This window comes from Poecilia mexicana, unplaced genomic scaffold (assembly GCF_051168715.1).
Source record: "Poecilia mexicana isolate PSO_F unplaced genomic scaffold, ASM5116871v1 scaffold_13, whole genome shotgun sequence".
In the NCBI taxonomy this organism is placed as follows: domain Eukaryota; kingdom Metazoa; phylum Chordata; class Actinopteri; order Cyprinodontiformes; family Poeciliidae; genus Poecilia; species Poecilia mexicana.
Window position 1 is genome coordinate 27,538,713 of NW_028263382.1, and position 25,631 is coordinate 27,564,343.

The window sequence follows — 25,631 nt, forward strand, 5'->3', positions numbered from 1 at the left end:
GGAACCAGGAGGAAGGCAGGGATGTACTGTTAACTGCGGGGTAGATTCGATTAGCCCGGGCCTGCTTTTCTTAACGCATCAGAACATTTCTGATTGAAGGTGGCCTCGGTGGAACAAAAAGTATTATAAACCGAACCTGCACTTTGTCTACCTCTGCTTCAGCCAGAGTCCGTTTCTGCCGTGGCTTTCATCAGGCAGGAGTTTAACCACCGCTCCGCCCACAGGTGCTAAACGTCAGCGCGTTCACAGGGGCATCTCAATAAATACAATTATCATATTGAAAAATTGTAAAAAAAAAAATATATAATAATAATAATAATTTCAGAATTTAGATTTTGGCTCGCAGCCAACAAGAAGCTACATTGAAAATTGAAAAATTACCATAGTGGTTAAGCTTCTCGTGAAAGAGAAGCATGACGTTCGCTGAAATGAAATCTTACATGTATAAAGTCCAACACCAGCAGTCAGTATCAGTTTATTTATAAAGCATTTTAAAACAATGTGCTGTAAAAATAATGTAAAAAAAAAAGAAGCAGTACTTATAATAATAGTAAGGTAAAAAGTAATAAAATCTCCCCATAAAACAGAGAAAGAACTTTATTTTGCCTCAGTGCTGTGAGTCTGTGTGACGTCTCCATCATAACTCTTCCTTTATTCTCTGGCAACTTCTTTCGTAAATGAAATCCAAAATTTACTTTTACTTTTTTTTTTTTTACTTCCACTCAACTGTTTTTTACCTGCCTGGTGCAGAGACGACTATAAAGTCAGCAGTCGGTCCGATGATTGTTTTCTGCTCCAACTTTTCTCGGAAAACAAAACATTGTGATGTCGTTGATGCTGATCATCAACATTTTCGTTTGATCGTCACAACCACCTCCCCTTTCTCCTTCAGCTTTAGGATCTTGGTTATAAGTAATCAATTAGTTGCATAATAAATTAAAATAAACTCCGGATATTATTTTGGAGAGCAGTTTTATTTACAGACGTTATAATCCATTTATGATTTTTGTTTGTGTGTGTATTTTATTTCTGTCTTTATTTGTCGTTTTTGGATCTTGAGCTGCTCCTTGTGTATCTAAAAAGTCTTCCACTTCCAGTCTGTTGATCTTTCAGAGGGAGATCTTGCATTATTATGCCATTTTCATTATATTACTTGAAAATGGTTTTACTGGGACAATTTATCATCCAGCTAAATGTGTTAATGCGACAGGCCTGGTTATAAGATCTATATCATTTGGGAAAAGTGAAAGTCCTTCAAAATGGCTGAATACTTACTGGGAAATCTCAATTTTAACCCAGTGAAACTACCTAAAGTGGCATTTCGTTGAGAAACTGGACGTTTTGGTTTTTATTCGCTGTAAGCCGTAATCCTCAAAATGATTGAAATGCAACAAATGAAATTCTAAAATCACTTTTTAGTGATATTATTTATAGAGATGCACCTTTTTCATAATGTCCATCAGGCGGAGCAACGTGCAGGACGCTGTGCGGCACCATGTAGTCTAGCTGTAGAAAAAAAAAAAAGAAGACGACACAAAGCAACACCAAAGTGCTGTAACTTAGTGTGTGGTGTATTGTTTTTAACAGAGGGCTCAGGCCAGCCCCAGCTTAGCCGAGTGTTTCAGGACGCTCCGAAGCGGAGAACCCACTCCGATACACCTTCACACACAGGTCTGTCCCGTCCACATGCAGAGATTCTGGCACGTTTGTGTCTGTGTGGCATGTTTGTGTTGGAGTAAACCGCATCCATGGTGTGTGTGCGTGCGTGTGCGTATGAGTGTGTGACGCCGTTTATTAATTGCAGGCAGGCATACAGATGTAAATGTGCCTTGAAGGCAACCGCACAGTTCCAGCGACTTGCGTCAAAGGAAAAACCCAGCATGTGTATTTAGGCCTTTTATTGGTAGTTGTTGTTCTGTGGGGAGTGTTTTTATTCGCCGAAGTGTGCATGTGTGTGCACTCCACACGGGGCGACGTAGGGGCGCTCTCCAGTGCCGTCGCTGTGCAGTTCAGTGGTGGGAATGTTGGTCTTTGTGTTGTGAAGTGCAGGCGCCTATCAGTTAAATCAGAACGTCATCAAAAAGATAATTTATTTCAGTAATTTAATTTTAAAAAAATGAAACTCTCAGATAGATCAATTCAACGTCAGGGGTGGGCATTTATCGCATCGTTTATCAATTATCGTGAACGTTTTCTTGATACTTTGTTAAATAAGCTATTTTTTAAAATTTTTCTCTTCTGTTTGTTCCATGACAAATTTCAGTAAATTTGAAAATATGAGTAAATCTTGTTACTGTGGACAGTTTATTGATATAAATCACACTTATTTTTTCAGATAGTGGCAGGAATATGCCTGTTTCAAATGGAAATGTTTTTCAAGGGCATTATTTTTGTTTGTGGCACTATAAATGCCATGCAGTCACAGGTGAAAAAGTAAAAAGGAAAAAAAAAGGAAAAAAGTTTTTTTTTAAAAAAAGCTTCTTTTTTTTTAGCCAGAATTTTTCGAGACACACCAAATAAAAATTTAGGCTGATATGGATGACAGATGTTAATATTGCTTTTACTACTGATATTTGCCAATATTTTATATGTTGGCAACAAGATAAAAAGTAAATATCTGTTAAAATCTTATTTATCAGACTAATATCGCCTGATGCTGAATGCTGGCACTGATAATATCGTGCATCACTAATATTGTCATCGCGACGGTACCACAAAATATCACAATAAAATTTGAAATCCACATCACCGTGTTCAACACGGTACAAGTCATTTCAAGAATTAGTTTATTTTGAGTTTGGCTTACAGCTGATGGAAATTCAAAATGGAGTTTCTCAGAAAAGTTGAATATTACATGAGAGAAAAGAGCAGACGTGTTCTGCTTTGACCCTCACGGTCATGCAGAGGTCACCCTCCACGCACAGGGTGAGCCATAAAAAGGCATCTTAAAGAAGAGTGATGCATTTAAGCAAATTAAGGGAAAGTTGGGTGATAGGAAAAACTGTTGACGACAAACTGCTAAAGGAGCCACAGTCGGTCTACTCCTTTCGTTCTGCCTCTCCAGTACCGGCAACAAAGTCATAGCTGAACTAGCTAGAAGAGAACTGGACCGTTTGACACAGTTCTCTTTTCAGATTTATATAAATTTACGGATTTCATTTCAATTCGGCATTCCATCATGTCTAAAGGCAGCACAGCTATCGGGCATAAAAATTCATAGCAGCTTCACTGCAAAACCAAAATGTTGCCAAGGATTTCAGGCCTGGTTTCTAGTGCAAATACCTTAGAGCACTTAAAATAAGACAAAACAGACTTACAAGTAACTTTTCAGCAAGAAATGGGAGCTTTTTTTAAAGTAAATAATTCCTTAATATCGATGAAAAAGGTACTAGTTCCACTGCCAGATTATTTCACTAACAATATGGGGAAAATATCTTGTTATAAGTGAAATAATCTGCCAGTGGAACTAGAACTTTTTTTTGTCAGTATTAAGGAAGTTGCACACTTAAAACAAGCTTGCATGTCTTGCCAAAAAGTTACGTGAATTTCAAGTGTTTTAAGAAATTTCCACAAGAAACTAAACCCAAAAATACTTGGTAAGATTTTGTGTTTTTGTGGAGTTCGTGTTTCACTTTTGTTGATGAGCTTTACAGAGACGCTCCTTTTATTTTTCTGCTCACACGGCTGAGCGTAGCAGCACCTCTGCTGGATTTGACTGAAAGTGCTTGAAGCAAAAGGAGCCCTGACCAGGCGTAGACTGACCAGACTCAGTCGTTTTTGATTGGCTTTCTTCAAGCCAGAGATGTGGGTTTTTATTATTACGCACCGTAATCACAGAAATAAATGTTTAAAACTGATCACTCTGCTTGCTCTGAATCCAAGTTTCACTTTCGAACTGAATTGCTGAGATAAACTTTTTGATGATGATCCGAGTTGCAGAGCTACATCTGTAGTGAATATTTATTCATTCTGCTGGCTGTATCCTCCTGATTTATTCTTGACGCCTCATGTCGTCTTTTCCTGTCCCCACCCGACCCCCCACCTCACCTTCTGTCCCTTACAGGTAACATCACGGCTCGCGTCCGCACCCCAGAGGCAGGCTCGGATGAAGCCATCAAGTCCATCCTGGAACAGGCCAAAAGAGAGCTGCAGGTGCAGAAAGCTGGTGAGTTCTCCTTTATTTCCTCATCTCCCCGGTAACCGGAGCGTTAAAGACGGCCGCTGCGCCCGTGTCTCTCCTGACTGCCCATTTCCTCTGCTTTTAATAGACCTGTCCCACGCTCAGCCGTCTTACACGGGGCTAAAAGGAGGGGGCGGAGGCGGCGTAGGAGGCGGCGGGGGCAGCGGATCGGACGAAGCCATCCGCTCCATCCTGGAGCAGGCGCGCAGGGAGATGGAGGCTCAGCAGGCGGCGTTGGAGCCCATCCTCAAAGCCTCGTCTGCGTCTTCCTCCTCCGCGTCTCTGTCTCAGAGAGACATCCTGGGCTCGTCCCTCACCGCCCCGCTGCCGCCCTACAACCCCCTGGCACTCTCCCTCAAGAAGCCGCCGAGCTCCCACCTGTCCTCGCCTCCGTCCCCGTCTCCGGTGCTGGACTTCAGCTCCGGCGGGAAACGAGACGGCCGGGCTTCCTCAGGGATCGACATGTCGGCCGACGGCGTGTTCAGGCTGGGCCGGCCCTCGGAGGGTTCCAGCCGCCCCGGGGGCGCCGTGGGAGGGGGCTACTGGAGGGAGCAGTGGTGGAGCAACATGCACTCGGACCACCGGAGGGCCATGTCCAGCCAGGTGGGAGAGGAGAACCACAACCAGGAGGACTCCAAAGAGGTGAGAGCCGAGAGGGGTGTCCTCCTCCTGATGTGAAGTCAGGGTTCCTTCACTGACCGGAGAATTTATGAAACTTTATTTGAGTTGTTCAGAGTCTGTGTGGTTGTAGAAAAAGACAATTGGGTGGAAAAATGCAGTAGTTCAAACTTCGTTTCCCGTCACAATGTCTTTGTCAGAAGTTTGTCTATCTCTCTCTCAATCTTACCATTCATATCAATCCATCTTTCCAATCTGTGAATCACTCCATTCATCTATACTTCTGGCTTTGGTTTCCTCCACCATGTGTTGTTGTATTAGTCTCTCTGTCCATATATGTATCTATTTTGTACAGTTTTATTATTCCTCTTCCTGTGTTGTTCAGTGTATTTTAGCAAATCTATACCATGTAACAATTAATCAGTCACTTTATTAGCTGACAGTTACTTCAATAATTGATCCATCTTGATTAACCGTTCCAGTTGTAATCAGTCTGTTACTTTATCCAGCTATTTATTTATCCATCCATTAGCCTGTCTCTCCATCCATCTATTTACCTCTCCGCTTCTCCGTTTACCTAAACTTGACCGCTCCTCCTGAAATGAGAGTCTGGGAAAAGTCTGAAATGTTCGAACGGAATACGGCGACGGGAAACCCTGCAGGATTCGCCGGCGTGACTGAGCTGTTCTTTCACTGTGTGTTGCAGGGAATATTGAGCGACACTTTAACTCGACACAAACCTTGGAACAAGCTGAACCAGAGGAGCAGGGAGCCGTCGTACCTCCGCATGCAGACGTGGCTCAACGGCGACCAGGCGCAGAACACGCACGTCCCGCAAGCCCAGAACCAAGGTGAGCCGATCCCGACCCGCGGTCCGCACGCTCCTCACCCGACCCAACACCGTCACCTGACGCCGATTAGCGCTAGTGGCTAGTTTTTACTGTCAGCCTGTCACTCACTCCCCCCTCCTCCTCCTGGCTTCCACCATCCCCCCTGCTCTCCCTCCACATCCCCAGTTCTGTGGCAGTGTCAGCCAGCAAGCTGCTGGTTTGTCATGTCATAGACAAGTTAGTGTTGCAGCGCCAGATGGCAGCGCCGCGCGCGCGTGTGTGTGTGCGTGCGCGTGGGTCTCTTTTTCTCTCTGGGGGTGTAAACAGCAGCTAATGTACACTGACAGCTCCTCATGACTGCTCTCTTCCAGCCTGCTGAGCGGCGCAGCAGCACTACACAGATACATGAAGGAATGAGAGGAGGAAGCCAAAAAAAAAAAAAAGGCTTCAAACCGAAAACTAAAGCACCTTTTTTAATGCTTTTTTTTTTTTAACGGAAATCTTAAATTCATTGAAGAGATGAAACTCTGCACACACATAATGCAACATGTCACCTGAACTGCATGGTCTTTGTCACCCTGTCCGTTCCGCTCAAGCAGAGGGGACTCCCAAGACGTCGGCGAGCTGCAGCCCCGCTCCCGAGTCGCCGCTCAGCTCGGCCGAGGAGTCCGTCAACGGTCTGGCCGGGGACCCCCTCGCCTCGCAGTCCTCCGGCCTCAAGCCGCTGTCTGAAGACCCCTCGGGTGGGGAGTCCCAGCCCGGCACGCCGCTGCCCCTACCGGGCCACTCCGGCCTCAGCATCCAGGAGATGGTCGCCATGTCTCCCGAGCTCGACACGTACGCCATCACCAAGAAGGTTAAGGAGGTGCTAACTGATAATAACCTCGGTAAGAAACACGGGATTTGATTTTTTTTTTTTTTTTTTTTTTTTTTTTTTTTTTTTTGTGAAAATGTTGAACCCTGTTGAACTTTTTCACATAGAAATTCAAGCTTTTATGGGTTTTCTTTGAGTTTTACGTGATGAACTGGCCTCCAGCAGTGCATAAGAGTGAAAGAAATATTGCTAAATGGTTTTCATTGTTTCTTGCAAAGAAACTTTGCAAGCTTTTATTGTCGCTCGCAAAGTTGAAACTTGGTGGTGTCAACGTACATGACAATACCGGCCACAAATCTTTCTTTCTCTACCCGCTTTTGCACATTCTGCTTTGGAGATAGGTCAGTTTCAGTCAGACTGGATAAGGAGTGTTGGTGAATATAAGTTTAAGTTTGGGCTTTGACTATTCCTTTCCAAAGCTCTAGTTGCATGCTTTGCTGTGTTTCTTGGTCTTCGTGAAGCCGTTTCTTCTCTAAATTATGATTCCTAGCAAACCTGTGAAGCCTCCACAGAACTGTTTACAGTTTGTTTATTTACACAGAGACAAAAGTACCAACATTTCATTAACCTTTTTGAAGGTTGGTGCCGGGTTATGGCACAAACAGCTAATTTCCACCTGCAGTCCCTGGACGGGTTGATGTAATCAAATATGACTTAACAGATTATGAATTGGTGAAAAGCCAGTGTAATAATTAACTGCAGACATGTTTGATAATTCATTATTCTGATCTCACTCAAATCAATCAAACTGAAAACACAGACAATTCATAAAACAGTTTATTTGCTTTCATCAACAATTTGTACAAATCTGATTGTGTAGTAGCCAATATGAACATCTGGATTTAAGCTGAGATTAAATTGCACATAAACGCACCAGTTCTGTGACATCTGGGTTTCATTTTAGGGTATCAAAGTAAAGGATGCTGAACGAAGCCACGCTTCTCACATTTTGATTTGTAAAAATATTTGCATGCGTCGTTTTCCTTCCTCCTCACCATTACTAAGCACTATTTTGTGTTTATCATGTAAAGAGGGCTCATACCGGTGCTTGAAATCCTTGAAAGTGCTTGAATTTCTTTGTTTTCAAGATTTGGAAAGTGCTGATTTCTGTATAAAGTGCTTGATATTCAAACCACACACTTTTGATATGCGTACTTCTCTGATATTTTACTCGTTACAGAGTTATTAAAATTGGGGCATTTTTTTGGTAAATTGGTGTCTTGTTCTAAGACCAATCAGGTTTATTGTGTGACATTTCAAACCATAAAATGTTGTTATATTTTAGTCTATGTTGTCCCTGCTATATAACTATAACAAGACATTCTCAGCAATAAATGATGTCACATTATAGCAAATTAAAACTGTCGCCTCTCGTTGATTTGTTGTTTTTATCTCCAAAGTGTGGTGCTGGAAAGGTTTGAAAACTTACCTCGGTAAATGTGCTTAAATTTTGTCATGGAAAAAGTGCACAAACACATGAAATACACCGAATGTTGTGTCTGAAAACAAACCTTTTTTTTTTTCTTCTTTTTTTTCCCCTCCCTTTTCCTCCACAAGGTCAGCGACTGTTCGGGGAGACCATCCTGGGTCTGACTCAGGGTTCTGTCTCAGACCTGCTGGCCAGGCCTAAACCCTGGCACAAGCTGAGCCTGAAGGGCCGGGAGCCGTTTGTCCGGATGCAGCTGTGGCTCCAGGACCCGCACAGCGTGGAGAAGCTCATGGACATGAAGCGCCTGGAGAAGAAAGGTGAAGCAGCAGAAGCTCAAAGACAGACGGCAAAGAAATTCCTTTTTGAAAACTAGTAAACAAACAAACAAAAAAAGAAAAAGGTCACAGAGATGTGGTCATCGGAGTGCTTTTATTTTTATAAATACATTAGGAGGAACACACAATGGCACACGCACACGCTATCCTTTGTGCAGGACAGCAGAGCATGTTGTGCAGATCACAGTCATCTTGGTGTGTTGTCTGTACCAATCAGGGCCGCAGACATCACATCCTGTATTGGATGTGACAGCTCGGGGACCGCCGCAGGGCTGCTTACTCACACTCATCAGCACTCTTCTTCATCATCATCGTCATCATCATAATAATCATCAGTGTCTATAGGCTTGTGTTTTTTTTTTGTTTTTTTTTCCCTTTGCCCATCATTCGTAAGCGCGTCGCTCTCTCTGTCGCTCCATCGTGCTGCATTATCCTCTGGTGGTGGGATTTGTTAAAAACCTACAAAGCCAGCAGACTTTGCCTCCTCACCCCCGACTCTACCGACAACCCACTTAAAGCACTTCCCTCCTGAAACGTTGGTTTTGAACCCGTCCGTCCAGGATCTCTTTACCATTTGAGAACCGCCGTGGCAAGCTAAGCTCACATCTTTCTGGAGGTTTTGGATCAGAGAGCGCACTCCTGAGTATTGACCAAAAAAATAAAAATAAAAATAACTCAGCGGTCCGGGCCACCAGCGGAGCCCAGAGGAAAGACATGGACCTAATCTAGACTAACCGTATTTGACCTCTCGCTCTGGCGCTGCCAGCCCTGTGAGGCAGCGCGCAACTTTTCAGAGAGCGCTAACCTTGCTCTGAGGGGTTTCTTCCCCTGAAACATTAATATATCTGGCAGCGTGTATCGGGGTTGGGGAAAATGTCAACCTCATGTTGAAGCTGCCACGAGCTGTTCATTTTCAGCTGCTGGTGCCCGCAGTAAACACGGCTGCCTGTTTGCTGGGTAAAGATGCAGAGAAAGGGCGAGAGCACCATCTAGTGGTGCCTGGGTTTACTGGAGCTGTTAGGTCTTTGGTGTCATTTTTTGACCTTAAGTTCGGGCTGCATGATACCAGAAAGATATGAGGTTGTGGGGGTTTTTTGAATTTTTTTTCTTTCTCGCTCTGCACTTTTTCATTTACATGATGCTTCCTTCCATCACATCATGAGCCACTGAAACCTGTAGTCAGGTGTGGAGAGAATCAATGCATGTCGCTTTAAAAACATCTTTCCAAATTTTCATCTTCTTTTTTTTTTTTTTTTTGTTTGTGCTCTATAAGGCGTTAAATTGTGAAGTCAAATTTCCTTTAAGTCCTGTTTGATGTACAGAGCATTTTTATAACAACTGATGGTGCTATAAAGTGGCATAATGTGCCTGGAAAATGGCCAGCACTGCCCCTTTAAGGCATCTTTGACCAGATTTTAAGGAGCCTATAACAAAAGCAATAAAACAAAATCTATTTGGTTAAAAGCTTCTTCTTCAGCAGATCTTCTCCTATAAAATCTACTTTTACACATCTGAGCAATGATGTCACCTGTTTTTCTGTCCTTTTTTGTATTTATACTCTTTTTATATGCATATAAATGTATAATAAGATGAATAAAGTATAAGAATTTATATAGTACATAAGTAAAGCACATTTTTGGCCTTTTCCTTTTTTTTTCTTTTTTTTAATGTCATCTAGCCATCAGTTGGTACAGGTTTATACTTAAGTATTAATATTAATATTAAGTATTCACTTCATCTTTTTGTGTTTTTGTTTTTCTCCAGCTTACATGAAAAGGCGGCTGAGCTCCCTGAGCGACGGCCACTCTGTGGACGGAGTTTTACCGGGGCCCGATTACATGCAGGGCTCCCAGAGCCCGGTGGGCCAGCAGCAGCTGAAGAAGCCCAGGGTGGTGCTGGGCCCCGAGGAGAAGGAGGCCCTGAAGAAGGCTTATCAGCAGAAGCCCTATCCCTCCCCTAAAACCATAGAGGAGCTGGCCTCCCAGCTCAACCTGAAGACCAGTACCGTCATCAACTGGTTTCATAACTACAGGTCAGTCCTGAATCTAATCCTGAACGCCAACTGGCAAGAGACACAATGCTTCAATCAGACTTTACAAAGCTGACGGGAGGTTTGCAAACATATTGTCCTATTAATTTTGGCCTGTTAAAGATTTTAATCTTCTGGTGCAAACCTGACTTTTAAACACAGAAATAAATGTTCAGCTGGTTTTACAGGCTGAGTCATCAGTGATTTCTGACAATCCCAACAGATTTCCTTCGTATCTGAGGTGAACTGTTTGGGCTGGAGGGTGGAAACAAGAAGTCGTTTATTAGTTACTCTGACCTCAGTGTTATTGAGTGAACGTTTAAATCCCAGTCAGTGTCAGCAAACCAGCCAGTCATAATGAGGATGAGGTCGACTTCTTTAAAGGACATTTGACCAAATAGTTTTTGTAGGGTTGAAACGATAGTTGAAATAATCGTCAACTTACTTAGTAATACATTAATTAATTAAGACAATGTATTCAGAGCCGTAATTCAGCCTCAACTGTACGAAAAATATGTACAAGTTGCACTGAAGATGGCAACGAAACTTGCCTGTAAATTTGTTTTACCCAGAAATCTTCATGTGGCGTTTTTAGCTTCACCTAATAAAAATCGAATTAGCCCTTTAACCTTCACCCCCAGAAAATACAATATAATTATTATTCCCTTAATCCAAAAATAATAAACAGATCAGTCCTACACTGTATTCTTTCAAACAGAAAGAACTGGGCTTTTCACACGTTGATGGTTTTAGTTTCTGATGCCTCCTGTTACAAATGATCAAGCGTTCACTAAGGGAATCCTGTGTCACTGCAGTTTAGGCAAGAAGATGTTTATTTAAAAGGGATTTGAGAGATTTGTTTATATTTTTATGTATTCCTAATATTAACATCATGGTTAGTGGTTAAATTAAAAAAAAATATTTTGAACCGTCTTCTCCAGGTCACGCATCCGAAGAGAGCTTTTCATAGAGGAGATCCAGGCGGCTGGGGGCATGGGGCCCGGCAGCGAGGGGGGCTCTCCGTCCCTCCGCGGGTCCAAATCAGGGGAAGGGGACAGCTGCGACGGGACGGAGTCCGAGGGCACGGTGGAGACCCGCCAGGGCCTGGGTGTGGGCCTGGAGGACCACAGAGGAGCGTGCAAAGACCAGGGCATGGAGGTAGAGTCCGAGGCCGGGGGCTCCAACGACTCCCCCGCAGAGTTGGACTGCAGTGCCTCGGGCTTGGCTGGGCCGGGCTCCAGCTGTGTGCAGAGCGGACTGGGCATCTTCGGCCTCACGGAGGCGTCCTCCACTAGCTCCGCCTCCAGTACGAACGTCCCCGCCAGAAACCCCAGGGACAACAATCTGCGCAAGAAGAAGGCGGCCAACCTCAACAACATCATCCACCGGCTGGAGAAGGCCGCCAGCAAAGAGGACCCGTCAGAGTGGGAGTTCTAGCTCCACCCCGACCCCCGACCCCTCCCCTCGTCCTTACCGTCTCATAACCTCACGACCTCTAACCTTGGAAACCCCTCCTGCTCTGTTCCAGTCGGAGAGCGGACACAGCCAAAGTCAAGCTCAGCAGCCATTTTTATTGCATAGAAGCTTTCCAAAAATAAAAAATAAAAAAACCACAAATAAAATGGAAAGAAACAAAGAGTGGTTGGCAAACCCTTAAAAAGAAGATTTTACGGAGTACGTAGAAGAACAAAATAAGAGAATTGTCTCTCCTGTTTTTTGTTTTGTTTTGGGTTTTTTGTAACTTGAGTTTTTTTTGTTTTGTTTTTGTTTTTGTACTGAGAAAAAGCACTTAGCCGTCCTGCTGGCCTCTGGCCCTGCTGTACCTCCCCCCCTTATCACCAGCCACTGGTGCACCAGAACTGGTCAGTCCTGAGCTGGGGGTCTGACCCGCAGCCGGGGTTCGAACCTGGACTCAGTATCACAGGCAAGGCCTGACACAGCAGCTGTCACAGTGATTAGACACTGATAGACGATAGAGACAGAAACTCTCTTACAAGAACTCTCACTTTCTTAAAGGAGATTTTTTTTTTTTCCTCTTCTTCTCACCTCCCAAGTGTCCACAAACCTCCCCTCACTCAGTGAGACGCCTCATTTTTTTCACACTGTAGAGTGACTGTTACAAACCCTTTGCCTTTTTCACTCACTGCGTGTGTGTTTGTACGTTAGGGATTGTGTCGGCGTGCACCTGTGTGTGTGTGTTTTATGTGTGTGTGTGTGTGTGTGTGTGTATACACCTAAATGGTGCGTACGTCTCTTCTCGGCAGCAGCGTGTTTTCTTTAAGTCACTCCTACGCTCTTTGGAGGGTAGTGGAAAGCCTGCTGGCTGAGCTGCCATGGTTACTGAAATAAGACAATGAACTTTGACCTGTTCTGTCCCATATCCTGTCCTGCTGACTGCCATGTGATGGCCAGAAGGATCGTTTTAATTCCTCGCAAACATACGCACTCATCTGAAGAGGAAGGAAGGAAGGAAGCGACTTTTTCTTGCCGCCTTTCGCCCCCTTCTTCTTTTTAGGATGACGGATGATCTGTTTTTGATACTGCAATTAGGTTGCCAATAAGAGATTGCACAGTCTATCGACTCTAAAGAATACGAAATAGGGAATTTTAGGAAAGCATTTTTAATTAGTGCAAAAACGACAGAAGAGAGAAACAAGTTACTGCTAGAATTTGCAACAAAAAGAAAAAGGCAAGTGAATTAGAACGGAACAATGTTGCGTCATCGAGACGCGACACGATGCATCCATGTAGTACTGTAGCTGTCCGACATGGCGACGCTCTTCGTGTGTCTCGTGTTGTTCTTTTTTCCTAGGTTGTGCACGCCGCAGCTGCGTGCGCGTGCGTTTGCACGACTGACGAAAAAGAAACTTTTTTTTCTCTGTTCACAAACCATGTTTTTATAGGCCAAATCAGGAAGAGTGTGTGTGCGTGTGTGTGTGTGTGTCTCTTTTTGTGTGCATTTATACTTGCCTGCATGTCAGTCAGGGTTGAGGTCAATTCACACAGTAAAATTTTAAGACTTATATTATGATTCTTGACTGAAAAAAAAAAAGAAGAAAAAAAAAAGAGACGAGTTTGAGCAGAGTCGAACTGCTGAGCTCGATTATCGTGTACTTTCTGCTGGTTTTCCGTCAAAGTGAGTTCACCCCAACCTCCCCCCGACCTCTGACCCTCCACCCGACCCTTACCGATTGTGAGTAGTTTCCACTCTTCTCCAGTCTATCCTGAATCCAGGGATGTGTGTGTGTCTGTTTTTTGCATTGAATTCTACTGTAAACACTACAAACTTTAAGGCATATCACTTCCCTCCCTTGTCCTACACAAGCCCTCAGTGCCTGTCAGCCCACTGCCTCCCTCTCCCCAGTGTGTGTGCGCGTGCGTGCGCGTAAGTTTGCATGGATGCACGAACACACGACGTGCTCGTGCGCGAGCGATCGAGGAGCGTTGGGCGTTTCTAACGAGTGGGGTCATATTTCGTATATCTACTTGCACACACTACTAGTGCACAACTGACACCCTTCTTTAAGCTGTTTGATGCGTTACCATTGCATTAATCTTCTCACAAAGTAGTGTAATACTATGATTTACTGTAGCTTGGTTTTATTGCTATTTTTTTGCATTTATAGTTTGGTTTTTATTCTGCTTATTTATAGGTGCTGTATTTTTTTTTTTTTTCATTTAATGTCTTATCATATGAGTTGTCTATTTTTTAAGGGATTATACTGTTCCTGAGGGCAAGTAACATTTTTATTATTAGACGTATAGACTGCCGGCAGTATTGGTTACTATTTACAAAGATGTACTAGTTCTCATTTGTTTGTATATTCATGAATCCTAAAGTTTAGTGTCATTTCAATAGCTTGGAGATGTGTTTTTTTTTTTTTTTTGCTACAGTTCATGCTCCCATAAGCATAAAAGCTCTTACCACAACTGTTATGCTCTTAAATTGCTAGCTAGAGAATCAAAGGACATATCAAGATCACTGAATATATGTTAGTCTATTTTATTCTATTCTGGGATAATGATGTTTTAGTTGTTCATTTTTTATTTTTCCTTGGGGCAAGCCCAACACTAACGCTCAGCAGGGCATGCAGCTCTTTCTTTAGCCAGACTTCGCCCAGCCATTTATCACACCCACATAATTATCTGGTCTGAATTTGTACTCTTTTAGTCAACAAAAAAAAGTAAAAAATAAAAAATAAAAAAGAAAAGAAAAGGTCAAATGAAATTACCTAAACTTGAGAACGCATGCTCACTTGAAAGAGGTCATATCTGCCAAATTGAGATTAGAGAAGCGTACCAGCGAGCAGGACGTGCTGCGCCATACCGAGCAGAGATAGCCAGCCTATGATTATGCAGAATTTCTATTGCAGTTAGCAAACGAAGCACTTAGGAGGATCTTTTTATGACTCAAACCTCGGACAGGGTCTGTAAACACTACGACGGAGTACGAGCCCAGGCGTCCTGGGAAGTGTTTGCCTTTTATTTTTCATTTTTTTAAACAGCGGTTGTAAACCAAGCACAGACTTTTGTTTTTTTTTTCCCCGCGTCCGAACACTAAAAATAATAAGGTGGCTGTCCCATGTCGAACACACGAAACAAACTGTAATCCTGTCCAAACTACAGATGACTGTGTGACACGATAAGCTGTTGTCCTGTACAGTTGTAGATACTATGAGTAACCACCTGTTTTGGTCTGCATACTAAAGCCTTTCTCCCCACACACACACACACACACACACACACACACACACACACACACACACACACACACACACACACCACCTTTTCCAGACTTGTTCATCCTGGTCAGCCAACAGAGTCTTTGCACTGATGCGTTTGCTGAAATTGGATTTTCTAAAACAGATGCATCTTGGTTATTTAAAATATGATTTGAAGGATTATTTATTCAATTCCAAAAAGTCAAACTCAAATTTTTTATTTTATTTTATTTTTTCCACATAGTGTGCAATGTTTAAGGTGTTTATTTCTGGTTGTTTTGATTATTGCAGCTTATGAAAACCCACGATTCAGTTTCTCTGAAAACTAGACTATTTGGTTAGATCAGGAGCCAAATAACTCGTTTAGAGACGTAAATCTCACTTGAATTTACATATCTACTTGAGAGAATTTCTTATCATATTTGAAGAACTGACATTTTATTTATTGTTATGATTTAAAGTAAAGATGAACATAATAGGATAGTTTTAAAAAATCACAGATTCTAACTGAATGACAAAACAGATCTAAAAACATATCAGTGGTACTTTTAGTGTCATTCTTTTCTATTGTTGCAGGTAAGGATTTAAAACCTTTCTAAAAAAAAACTGGTTTTGTTACATTTATTGTAAAACATTACCCAGTTACTTTAAAACTTTTTAGCTATATTTATTAGGAGCATCTCTTTGGACCTGCAGGTTGCAGAAATAAGAACATTTGACACGAAAATACTTAAGAGTATGTTTGATCAAGACTACTTTGCCTTGAGTTACTGCGTTAATGCGGCGTGGCATGGAGCCCATCGGCCTGTGGTTCTACTGAGTCGCCATGGAAACCCGGGTTGTGTTCACAGCTGCTTTCATATCATTATCCTTTTGACAATACAGAAACTGAATGCTGGGTTTTCATTGGCTGTTCGCTTTGACCTTTAAAATGAATCCAAACTCGTTTCAAATTTACCGAGAGGCACCTGCAGCGACTCTTCCTGCGGACGCCACGGTGTGAGACATCCGTCGTCCGCAGCGTGTTTTTTTTTTTTTTTTTTTTCACTAACCCAACAGCCTCTGCAAAACACGAAGCACTTAAAACCATCGCCTGTTTTCTACAGCCACAGTTTCATCCCAAACTGAGATCATCAGATTCGTGCCTTTATCTGCCAAGCAGGGCACCAAACTAGCGATGTCACACGGACAGTTCCAGCTGATGTCTCACTCCAGATCCAAGTTTCTTTATCACAGACTTCATTTTTGGTACTGAAAGCGTTTTCTCGTAGAGTGCAAACTGTGGTGTGTTCTCCTGACTGAGCCGCAGTCGTGTTTCAGTCCAGGTCCTCATGTTTGGCCTATCCCCCCGACCTCCAAACACCCCCCTCCACTTACTTCACACCCCTCCCCTCAATGCGTTTCATGTGTTGTACATAAACTAGCAGCGAAAAACAAAAGGCCAGAGCATTGAATGAAGGAGGAAGCATGCAGAAACAGCAGCGTACACTGTAAGAACACTGAATTTATTCACGGGGCATTTTTTTAATTTTTTTTTTTCTTTTTTTCTTTCGTCTGTTTTTACGTCAGGTTTTGCTGTGACATTGATAACGGCACTACATGTATTGATAATGACGCGTGCCAATTCAAATGGGTTCTTAGGAGGAATTTTAAAAATAAAAAAAATGGAGAGAAGAAGAGAGAGACGGGTGTAAATAAGGTGCCGATTGATTCGCTTTTGTCACAGCGCGCTTCTCGTTCGATAGACAGGAGAGGAGAGAAGGGACGATTCAGGACTTTTCCATGATCCACAGATATTTTTCTACAAATTTAAATCAGATGATTCTATACACTGTTGAATAACATTGTAAAGGTGTAACAGATGCTGTATATCATATCATGTTTTCTGAAGTTGTGAAAGCTTTACTGTATGATCTGTTTTTCAAGTAGTAGTTCCTCGTTAGTTGTGATGGAAGCCCGAACAGCAGCAGCAGCACTGGTCACCATATTCAGGAGAAAAACAATAACAAAAAAATAAAAATAAAAAATAGAAAGAAAAAAAAAGAGAAACCTCAGATGTTTTTTGTAAAACTTTTAGAATATATCTTATGAAGTGGGTTTTTTGTAAGGAAACACTTTCTGAATCAGCGGTGCTGTACTAATAGCACACTCAGTAATACATTTATTACCACATAGCACAGCACAATACTCATCCTTTTAAGCTCCGCCCCCTTTTACTCCCACCTCCGCCCTTCCCCTCCCGGCCCGTGCGTCCACGTGCGTTTTGTTTTCCCTCTCGCGCTCACGTTGGCTCATCTTCCGTGTTAAAAACCATCGACTCTCGGTTCCTTCACGCTTCAGTGAAGAACTTGAAACTCCGCGGCGACAAAATATTTCAAGACGTGAAAGACGAAGCAAAAAAAAAAAAAAAAAAAGAAAAGGAAAAATAACAGCCAAATAGTGACGTAGTTCTCCGCGTCTGTCGGGAGGCGGTCGACAGATTTCCGTGTTGCTACCTAGTGTCGTCGCGTCCGTTCGCTCATAGCAGGAACCACAGTGTAGTCTGACAACCAAATGACCCGGAGGGAGATCTCCACCCCCGCATATCGTCCTCACCCCCTCGTCCTCCCTCTTTTGGAAAGCTTTAAGATGCTCGTCGAGGCTTTAGCAGGTTCAGAGTGTTTCTAGATGATTTTTGTTTTTCTCCAACACCGCCATCAACAACGTGGAAGTAATAATCCTCATAACTTCTCCCACTGCTTATTTTGTGTGTGTGTGTGTGTGTGTATGTGTGAGCGAGCGAGCGGAAAGTGTGTGTTGTAGTACAAGAGGCTGCATGACTGTAAAGGGATGTTACAATGTTTTTATTCTTTTTAAATAAGTGGTTTCTTCAGCACTTCTGTCACTCCTGAGATGCTTTTATTTCTCTGTCCTTCGGGGTGTCCCTCTGTTTGTTTTTTTTCCTCATGTATCATTGTTTCTTTTAGCTTTCTATTTACTAAACGTATCATGTTGTTTGTTCTCAGCACTGTAAAACAGTCCCTTCTACGACATTGAAAAGCAATATCACTGTATGAAACGTTCACAATGTATTTGTTATGATTGACATTTGATTCATCATCATTATTATTCACATGCACCCTAGGTGTGATAATTGAAGTAAATCTCTTTTATACAAATACTAAAAGTGTGCTTTTGTTGTTTGTTTTTGTTTTTGGGGTTTTTTTAAAACGGCTTCCAAACTTATAAGTATTCTCAGAGAAAAAAGGTCAGTTGAGGTTAAAATGAATCGTTAGGGTTTCAGAGGTCTTTTGGACTCCTCCGGCCGTCTCCCTCAGGTGAGTCGCTTCAGATTACGATGCATTCCGCACAGGAAGTGACGAGTCTGTAACCTGTGACTGATCTCGTGTGCTCCACAGGCCGCTACTCCGAGCTGCAGGTGGAGTTTTCTGCCGCCGTGCGCACCAGCGCCGAGCAGAAGGAGCTCATCCTGAAGCTGGAGCACGACCTGAGCACCATCCAGACCATGTCCTCCCTGTCGCGGCCCGACGCCGACGGGTCGGAGGTCAGCAGCATGGGCAACATCCCGGATCCCATCAAAGAGGCCTCCGCTGCATTCGCAGGTGCGTCCACGACAAACATGTCTTCTCTTCTGCAGACAAACATGATTCAAGTTGATTTCAATATGATCAGATGTAGTTCAGTCCTAATCATAGCAAAGTCATAAACTGTTACAGAGAAGTATTGAACCAGGTGTACCTTTTATCGGAAAGAAAAACTAAGCATACACAAAGTCAACAGTAGCAAAGGCTTTGAGGAACAAGTTAGTGATAGCAAGAGTTAAATGGAGCCAACCAGGAAGGATGCAGTCCTCTAAACAGAAGCACCTTCCGGTGAGTACTTTTCATTGGAGAGTCAATTCAAATATGCACAATGTTCCTGCCTTGCTCATAATCTACAATAGAGAGAAAGGTGCAGCTAAACTTTGAAGCACTAAGTGGGGCGTACTTTCTCATTGATAGAAAAACCAATCACATCAGTAGCACTGAGCAGGGAGCACTTTCTATTAGGATTACAAAGAGTCCATTTATCGCCTGTGACAGAAACAGATCAGTCAGTAGCTTCTTTCTAGAAAGACGTATAGGAGAGTGAAGCCAAGAGGGCTTTGGATGAAAAAGGAAAACGAAGGGAACACCAAGTCGATGGCAGCAATGACTCCGCCATTGGTTTTTTGTTCTGGAAAGAGACGCAGCTAAACATGAACGAAAAAACTAATCTTAATCATTAGTAGCAATAGCTTCCTCTGTCGCTTCGCTTAGGAAGGAGATGCTACTAAAAGCAGAACTGGCGAAGAATTGTCAGTGTTGGTGCTAATGGCACTAATAAATGTTGGTAGCTTTCTTCAAGAAAGGGATGCAGTAGAACTGAGCCGGAAGTCCTTAAAATAAAGGATTATGCAATCAATGGTATCAATATATTTTTAATTTCCTTCGTCCAAGAAAGAAGCTCAGCTAAACAAAGAAGCACTGAGTCTGGGTTATTCTCTAAAGAAGACACAGTTGATGGCAGCCATGTTTCTGTCAAAGGACTCAGTCAGGAAACAAGTGGACATTAAAAGAAAGACGCTTCTTACCTCATAAAACAAAAACCCCGTCCTTCCCTCAAGTACGTCTTTCTTTTAGATTTTAGAGTTGAATGGAAAGCATTATGTGCTGTAAGATGCTTTATTTCTGAAATCTCTCTATACCACACAACATATACAGGTGCTGGTCATAAAATTAGAATATTGTGATAAAGTTCATTATTTTCCATAATGTCATGATAAAAATTAAATTGTCATATATTTTAGATTCATTGCACACCAACTGAAATATTTCAGGTCTTTTATTGTTTTAATTTTGATGATTTTGGCAAACAGCTCATGAAAACCCAAAATCCCTGTCTCAAAAAATTAGAATATTATGAAAAGGTTCTCTGAACGAGCAATAAAAATAATAATCTGAATCAACAAAGTAACTCTAAACACCTGAAAAAGATTCCTGAGGCCTTTAAAAACTCCCAGCCTGGTTCATTACTCAAAACCGCAATCATGGGTCAGACTGCTGACCTGACTGCTGCCCAGAAGGCCATCACTGACATCCTCAAGCAAGAGGGTGAGAAACAGAAAGAAATTTCTGAACGAATCGGCTGTTTGCAGAGTGTTATATCAAGGCACCTCAGTGGGAAGTCAGTAGGAAGGAAAAAGTGTGGCAGAAAACGCTGCACAACGAGAAGAGGTGACCGGACCCTGAGGAAGATTGTGGAGAAGGGCCGATTCCAGACCTTGGGGGAAGCAGTGGACTGAGTCTGGAGTAGAAACATCCAGAGCCACTGTGCACAGGCGTGTGCAGGAAATGGGCTACAGGTGCCGGATTCCCCAGGTCAAAGGTCAAGCCACTTTTGAACCAGAAACAGCGGCAGAAGCGCCTGACCTGGGCTACAGAGAAGCAGCACTTTGGACCACTGTTGTTCAGTGGTCCAAAGTACTTTTTTTGGATGAAAGCAAACTTTGCATGTCATTCGGAAATCAAAGTGCCAGACTCTGGAGGAAGACTGGGGAGAAGGAAATGCCAAAATGCCAGAAGTCCAGTGTCAAGTACCCACAGTCAGTGATGGTCTGGGTGCCATGTCAGCTGCTGGTGTTGGTCCACTGGGTTTTATCAAGGGCAGGGTCAATGCAGCAGCTATCAGAAGATTTTGGAGCACTTCATGCTTCCATCTGCTGAAAAGTTTTATGGAGATGAAAATTTAATTTGGTCTGGAATCGGCCCTTCTCCACAATCTTCCTCAGGGTCCGGTCACCTCTTCTCGTTGTGCAGCGTTTTCTGCCACACTTTTTCCTTCCTACTGACTTCCCACTGAGGTGCCTTGATATAACACTCTGCAAACAGCCGATTCGTTCAGAAATTTCTTTCTGTTTCTCACCCTCTTGCTTGAGGATGTCAGTGATGGCCTTCTGGACAGCAGTCAGGTCAGCAGTCTGACCCATGATTGCGGTTTTGAGTAATGAACCAGGCTGGGAGTTTTTAAAGGCCTCAGGAATCTTTTTCAGGTGTTTAGAGTTACTTTGTTGATTCAGATGATTATTTTTATTGCTCGTTCAGAGAACCTTTTCATAATATTCTAATTTTTTGAGACAGGGATTTTGGGTTTTCATGAGCTGTTTGCCAAAATCATCAAAATTAAAACAATAAAAGACCTGAAATATTTCAGTTGGTGTGCAATGAATCTAAAATATATGACAATTTAATTTTTATCATGACATTATGGAAAATAATGAACTTTATCACAATATTCTAATTTTATGACCAGCACCTGTATATATAGATATATTACTAACTATGCAGTAGATTGACGGAAACGATTGAAGAGCAGAGCAGGAGTTTCTTTCTGCCTAATCTGAGCTGCTGAGGGATTAGAAAGAGGACAGCGTGCTGCTTACACAATCAAGCCCTTAAAAACAGAAAGGCAAGTGTTCTTTGATTTGGCTCAGGGGTTATCGATGGGAAGCAAAGTTTCTGTGACAGCTTGATGGCAATCCAAAAGCACCCGGCCAAAATCCCTGAGCAGCTTTTTACAACGGAAACCTTGCTGAAGGCTGCCTGACCTGAATCTCACCTTTTATTAAGTCAAACGTTACAATAATAATGAAAACAAAAAGAAAAAATAATCCAAATTCTAACTTTTCCACGACTGACTTTGTTCTGCTCAGTTTAGATTATTCTTTCCTTTTAAATTCAGATTAAAAGAAAAACATCTGTTATTAATCTGTGGCAGAATATATTTACAATAAAGACGGATTGTTTAATAAAAATGGATAACAAGAAGCTCCACTGCTGGTTGGTAGTAAGAACAGGGAAGCAAAAAGATCAAGTTTTGTTTGGTTTTACTCGATTTAAGATAAAAAAAAATTAACCCCTAAGATAAAATATTAGTTTCTGCAGAATTTGTACAAATGTTATGTAATTTTGAAAGATTTTTTTTTTTAAATTTTGCCTGTCGTATCACAGATTACATCTGGTGTAGGATCAGAGTGTGTGTTTTCTGTCTTCTGATGAGACAAATGAAAGAAATCGGCTCTACACCGGGTGTCCGCACATCCTTAAAAAGTCACACATCTAAAATTAAGGCTTGAATTTGTTTAAAAAAATGTAAGTTGGTCTTAAATACCTTAATCGCAGGCCTTAAACTTTGTTGTGGCAGCATTATTTTATGTAGTTTTTTAATATTCCCAGTACTTTTCTGTCACACGCAAACATGTTTATTACGTTCTGTGACCCGAGGCGATTGAGGCTACCGCTAACACGCTGCTAATGGACCCTTGCTAGCTAGCTGGTATTTTTGCCTCTATCATGGGAATGAAGCTGGGTTCAGTTCTTGCTGTACTCGATCGTAATGCAGCAGGTTCTCCCAAAAATATTTAGTTTTGCTTTAGGTCTTAAATGTCATTCAATGTTGCATTTAAACGACCTTCAAAACTCTTTAAATTTGATTAGCTGAAACCTGCAGATTCCCGGTTTGCAACTCCACCTGTATGTAAACAACCAAAGTCCATAACAGTTTGGTGTTGAGTCAATGTGTGCGGCCCGTCACCTCCAGGTTCAGGCGCGACCCCCCAGCCCGAGCTTCCCCAGGGCCAGATGGACTCTCTGCTGTCCATCATCTCCAGCCAGAGGGAGCGTTTCCGCTCCCGGAACCAGGAGCTGGAAGCCGTGAGTCGCTCACACAAGACCGTAAACGTGTCCCCGTTTATGTTTCCACCGTTTCTTCCTCACGCATTCCCCTCTCGACCCCTGCAGGAGAGCCGCTCCATGCAGCAGACCATGCAGGCCCTGCAGGGCGAGCTGGACAGCCTGAGGGCCGACAACATCAAGCTCTACGAGAAAATCAAGTTCCTGCAGAGCTACGCGGGCAGAGTGGGTCTTCCTCGCTCTTTTGGAGGTCGATCCCGGGAGATTGCATGAAGGGAAGCTAAAATCTGTTCATGTTGTTTTCAGGCCGGAGGCAGTGACGACACTGTGATGCGCTACTCCTCCCAGTACGAGGAGAGACTGGATCCATTTGCTTCCTTCAGCAAGAGAGTATGAGACACGCAGCGCACTGTTCTCAGGACAAGCAGTCCTGAACGCTCTCAGTAGAGTCCAAGTAGTTGTTTTTCCCTTTATTGAAGGCTCATATTTTCCCTGAAGTTTCTGATTCAGTGTTTCATTTGTTCCAGTGCATCTTTAATTTGCAGAAATCCAACCAACCTTTAGTGGTTTAAAGGTAGATAAACGGAAGAGCTCAGATGTGTGAGCTGAAGGGAAGGACGAGTTGAAAACGACAAGGAAGAGAAACAATCATCAGTAGTGGCAGCATACACCTAGTGTTTAAAATGCATTTTATCATTATAAAGTTAAAATTCACCTTTGAAAGAGTTTCAATTTATAATATAAATAACCCTGGATGCGGGTCAAGCTGGATATTTGTCTGTTTCTGTGACGTTGATGTTGTGTGTTGTGTTCAGGAGCGTCAGCGTCGATACCTGAGCCTCAGCCCTTGGGACAAAGCAACTCTCAGTCTGGTGCGTCTAAGAGAAACTCTCTCCCTCTCTCTCTTTCTCTCTGTTTCTGTCTCTGTGTTTGATCCAACTCAGACCCACTCCATGCTCTCTGTTCCCAGGGCCGTGTGATCCTCTCCAACAAGATGGCCAGAACCATCGCCTTCTTCTACACCCTGTTCCTGCACCTCTTGGTCTTCCTGGTAGGGAACGGTTAAACCACTGTGTGAAGTTTAGCTTTAGAGAAATAGGACTATATATATATATATATAAACTTGAAATTATTTAATTTTTTTACCCCAGGTGTTGTACAAGACTGCTTGGAGCGAGAGCATCGGCAGAGACTGCACGGCTTTCTGTGCTAAAAAGTCAGCGTTTGTCCTGTTCTTGGCTTTGAAGGCTCAAACAATCTGCAAACTAAAAATAAAAAATGTTTTTCTCCATTTTTCTCCCAGGTATGCTGACCACCTACACCGCTTCCATGAGAACGACCAGAACCTTTAGGCTGTCCCGCTTTAGAGCAGTGCTCCTCGATTCTCCTCCTCTCTGGTTGCAGTAGCTGTTCTGTCCACTAGAGGGCGTTTTAAGGCTGTGGACAGTTTTCATTCCCCGTTTCCTTCTCTCTAATAAACTGCAAACGCTTTACTGGTCTAGATTTATGACTTGATGGTTTTGGATCACTTATATACTGTAAATGGTGTTTACATCGTGTTCTGGTTTAATGAAGGTTAGTGTAGTTAAAGGGACCAGGGTTTTTTGTGTGATTTTATTTTTATTTTTTTGATGGTTTCTATGGTGACAGGTTAGCAGTAGAAATAAGATCTGATCACGTGGTGGTAAGAATACAGTTTTTTCTTGATTTTATGGTGTTTAGAAGTGAATTGGATGCAGTTTTATTGATTTGTCTTTGGTGCAGAGATCCTCTGGTTACTGTGGCTTCCTGACTGATGTCACTGCAATGATTTGAGTTACTGAGTCTGTCATCCTTAAGGACATTACTGTGCATGTTTTCCTGCTTACTCCTCCCTTCCCATCCTTGCAGCTGTATTCTAAATAAAGACCGTGCAGCAGTTTGCTGTGGACTGTTGTCGTTTTTTTCCGAGCCGCAGTCGCTTTATTTCCCTTCAGCTTTTATTTACGTCTGTAAATGATTTTTTTCTCTCCTTTTAAAGTGCTGGGTTTCACGGGTCAGGAGTTGAACCTGGAGCCGCAGCATCATGGACTGCGACCTCCATATGTGGCGCACCGGCTCTCTTCCTCCCACATCTGAATTATTAATCGCATTTATATGTCAGGTTTGTGGTTTAAACACGATAACGTGACCGATGCAGCATATTGTCGACGTGTGCGTAGCAAAGTAAGGTGAGAAGACAAAAACCGTTGCAGGTGGACAAGAAATAAACATTTCATTCTATTTTTTATTTTTCATAAATATGAATATAGTTCACGTAGCAACGAAAAGAAATCGTTGCTACATGAACGATTTGAAATAGTATTTCAACTCGAAAGACTATTTCAAATACACCAAGAGATGCATAATATAAGAAATACTGGGAAAATATTCTAATTTCTATATTTAATCCATTGGTCTCATCGATCTGTTCATCTTCCATCCTTGTAGTTGATGGATTTTGCCGTTTCTACACTTAAAGCTTTTCCAAAGGCTTTATTTTCATAACATTGCTTTTATTTGGATTTTATTTAGAGGCATATATAAGTAAAAGGAACAAATGGTAAACACATGAAACACTATTTTTTGCAGAATTGCATTCGTATTTTGTTTGGTTTATTGAATAACGTGCATTGAAGTGTAGTGGTAATGTCAAAAATGTCAACATAAGCGTTTATATTTCACATAAAGAATACAATCTTGTATGGAGGCATTGAAGTGGAAAAGCAGGTTTAAGTTGACAGACTTTAGCTGAAGTTAAAGAGCAACAAAAATCTATTAATTTTTGTAATATATGGAGGATTAAAATTAAAATGCTCACGACCAAAACAACAGATACACACACAGGAGGACAAACAAACTTTGAGTGTCATGTTTTTTTTTTGTTG

The 25,631-nt window shown here is 42.4% G+C and overlaps 2 protein-coding genes across 3 annotated transcripts in view; both read left to right on the forward strand.

Annotated features, from left to right (window-relative positions):
• cux1a (cut-like homeobox 1a) overlaps nt 1-18,182 on the forward strand; it is an 89,349-nt gene extending 71,167 nt beyond the window's left edge. The window contains exons 16-23 of one of the 2 annotated variants that reach the window (XM_088011976.1): nt 1,588-1,671; nt 4,064-4,165; nt 4,269-4,822; nt 5,505-5,649; nt 6,228-6,515; nt 8,060-8,248; nt 10,031-10,298; nt 11,237-18,182. In XM_088011976.1, coding sequence (XP_087868102.1) covers nt 1,588-1,671; nt 4,064-4,165; nt 4,269-4,822; nt 5,505-5,649; nt 6,228-6,515; nt 8,060-8,248; nt 10,031-10,298; nt 11,237-11,732 — 2,126 coding nt within the window. In that variant the 3' untranslated portion in view covers nt 11,733-18,182. The remainder of the gene's footprint in view (nt 1-1,587; nt 1,672-4,063; nt 4,166-4,268; nt 4,823-5,504; nt 5,650-6,227; nt 6,516-8,059; nt 8,249-10,030; nt 10,299-11,236) is intronic. The other variant, XM_088011975.1, reaches the window with a different exon arrangement.
• A 14-nt stretch (nt 18,183-18,196) lies between these two features.
• On the forward strand, nt 18,197-24,646 carry cux1b (cut-like homeobox 1b). Its single transcript, XM_088011977.1, has 9 exons — nt 18,197-18,333; nt 18,415-18,618; nt 22,634-22,746; nt 22,834-22,950; nt 23,032-23,115; nt 23,541-23,597; nt 23,696-23,776; nt 23,877-23,941; nt 24,029-24,646. The coding sequence occupies exons 2-9, from the start codon at nt 18,522-18,524 to the stop codon at nt 24,075-24,077; spliced, it is 663 nt and encodes a 220-aa protein (XP_087868103.1). The 5' UTR covers nt 18,197-18,333; nt 18,415-18,521; the 3' UTR covers nt 24,078-24,646.
• The last annotated feature ends 985 nt before the right edge of the window (nt 24,647-25,631 follow it).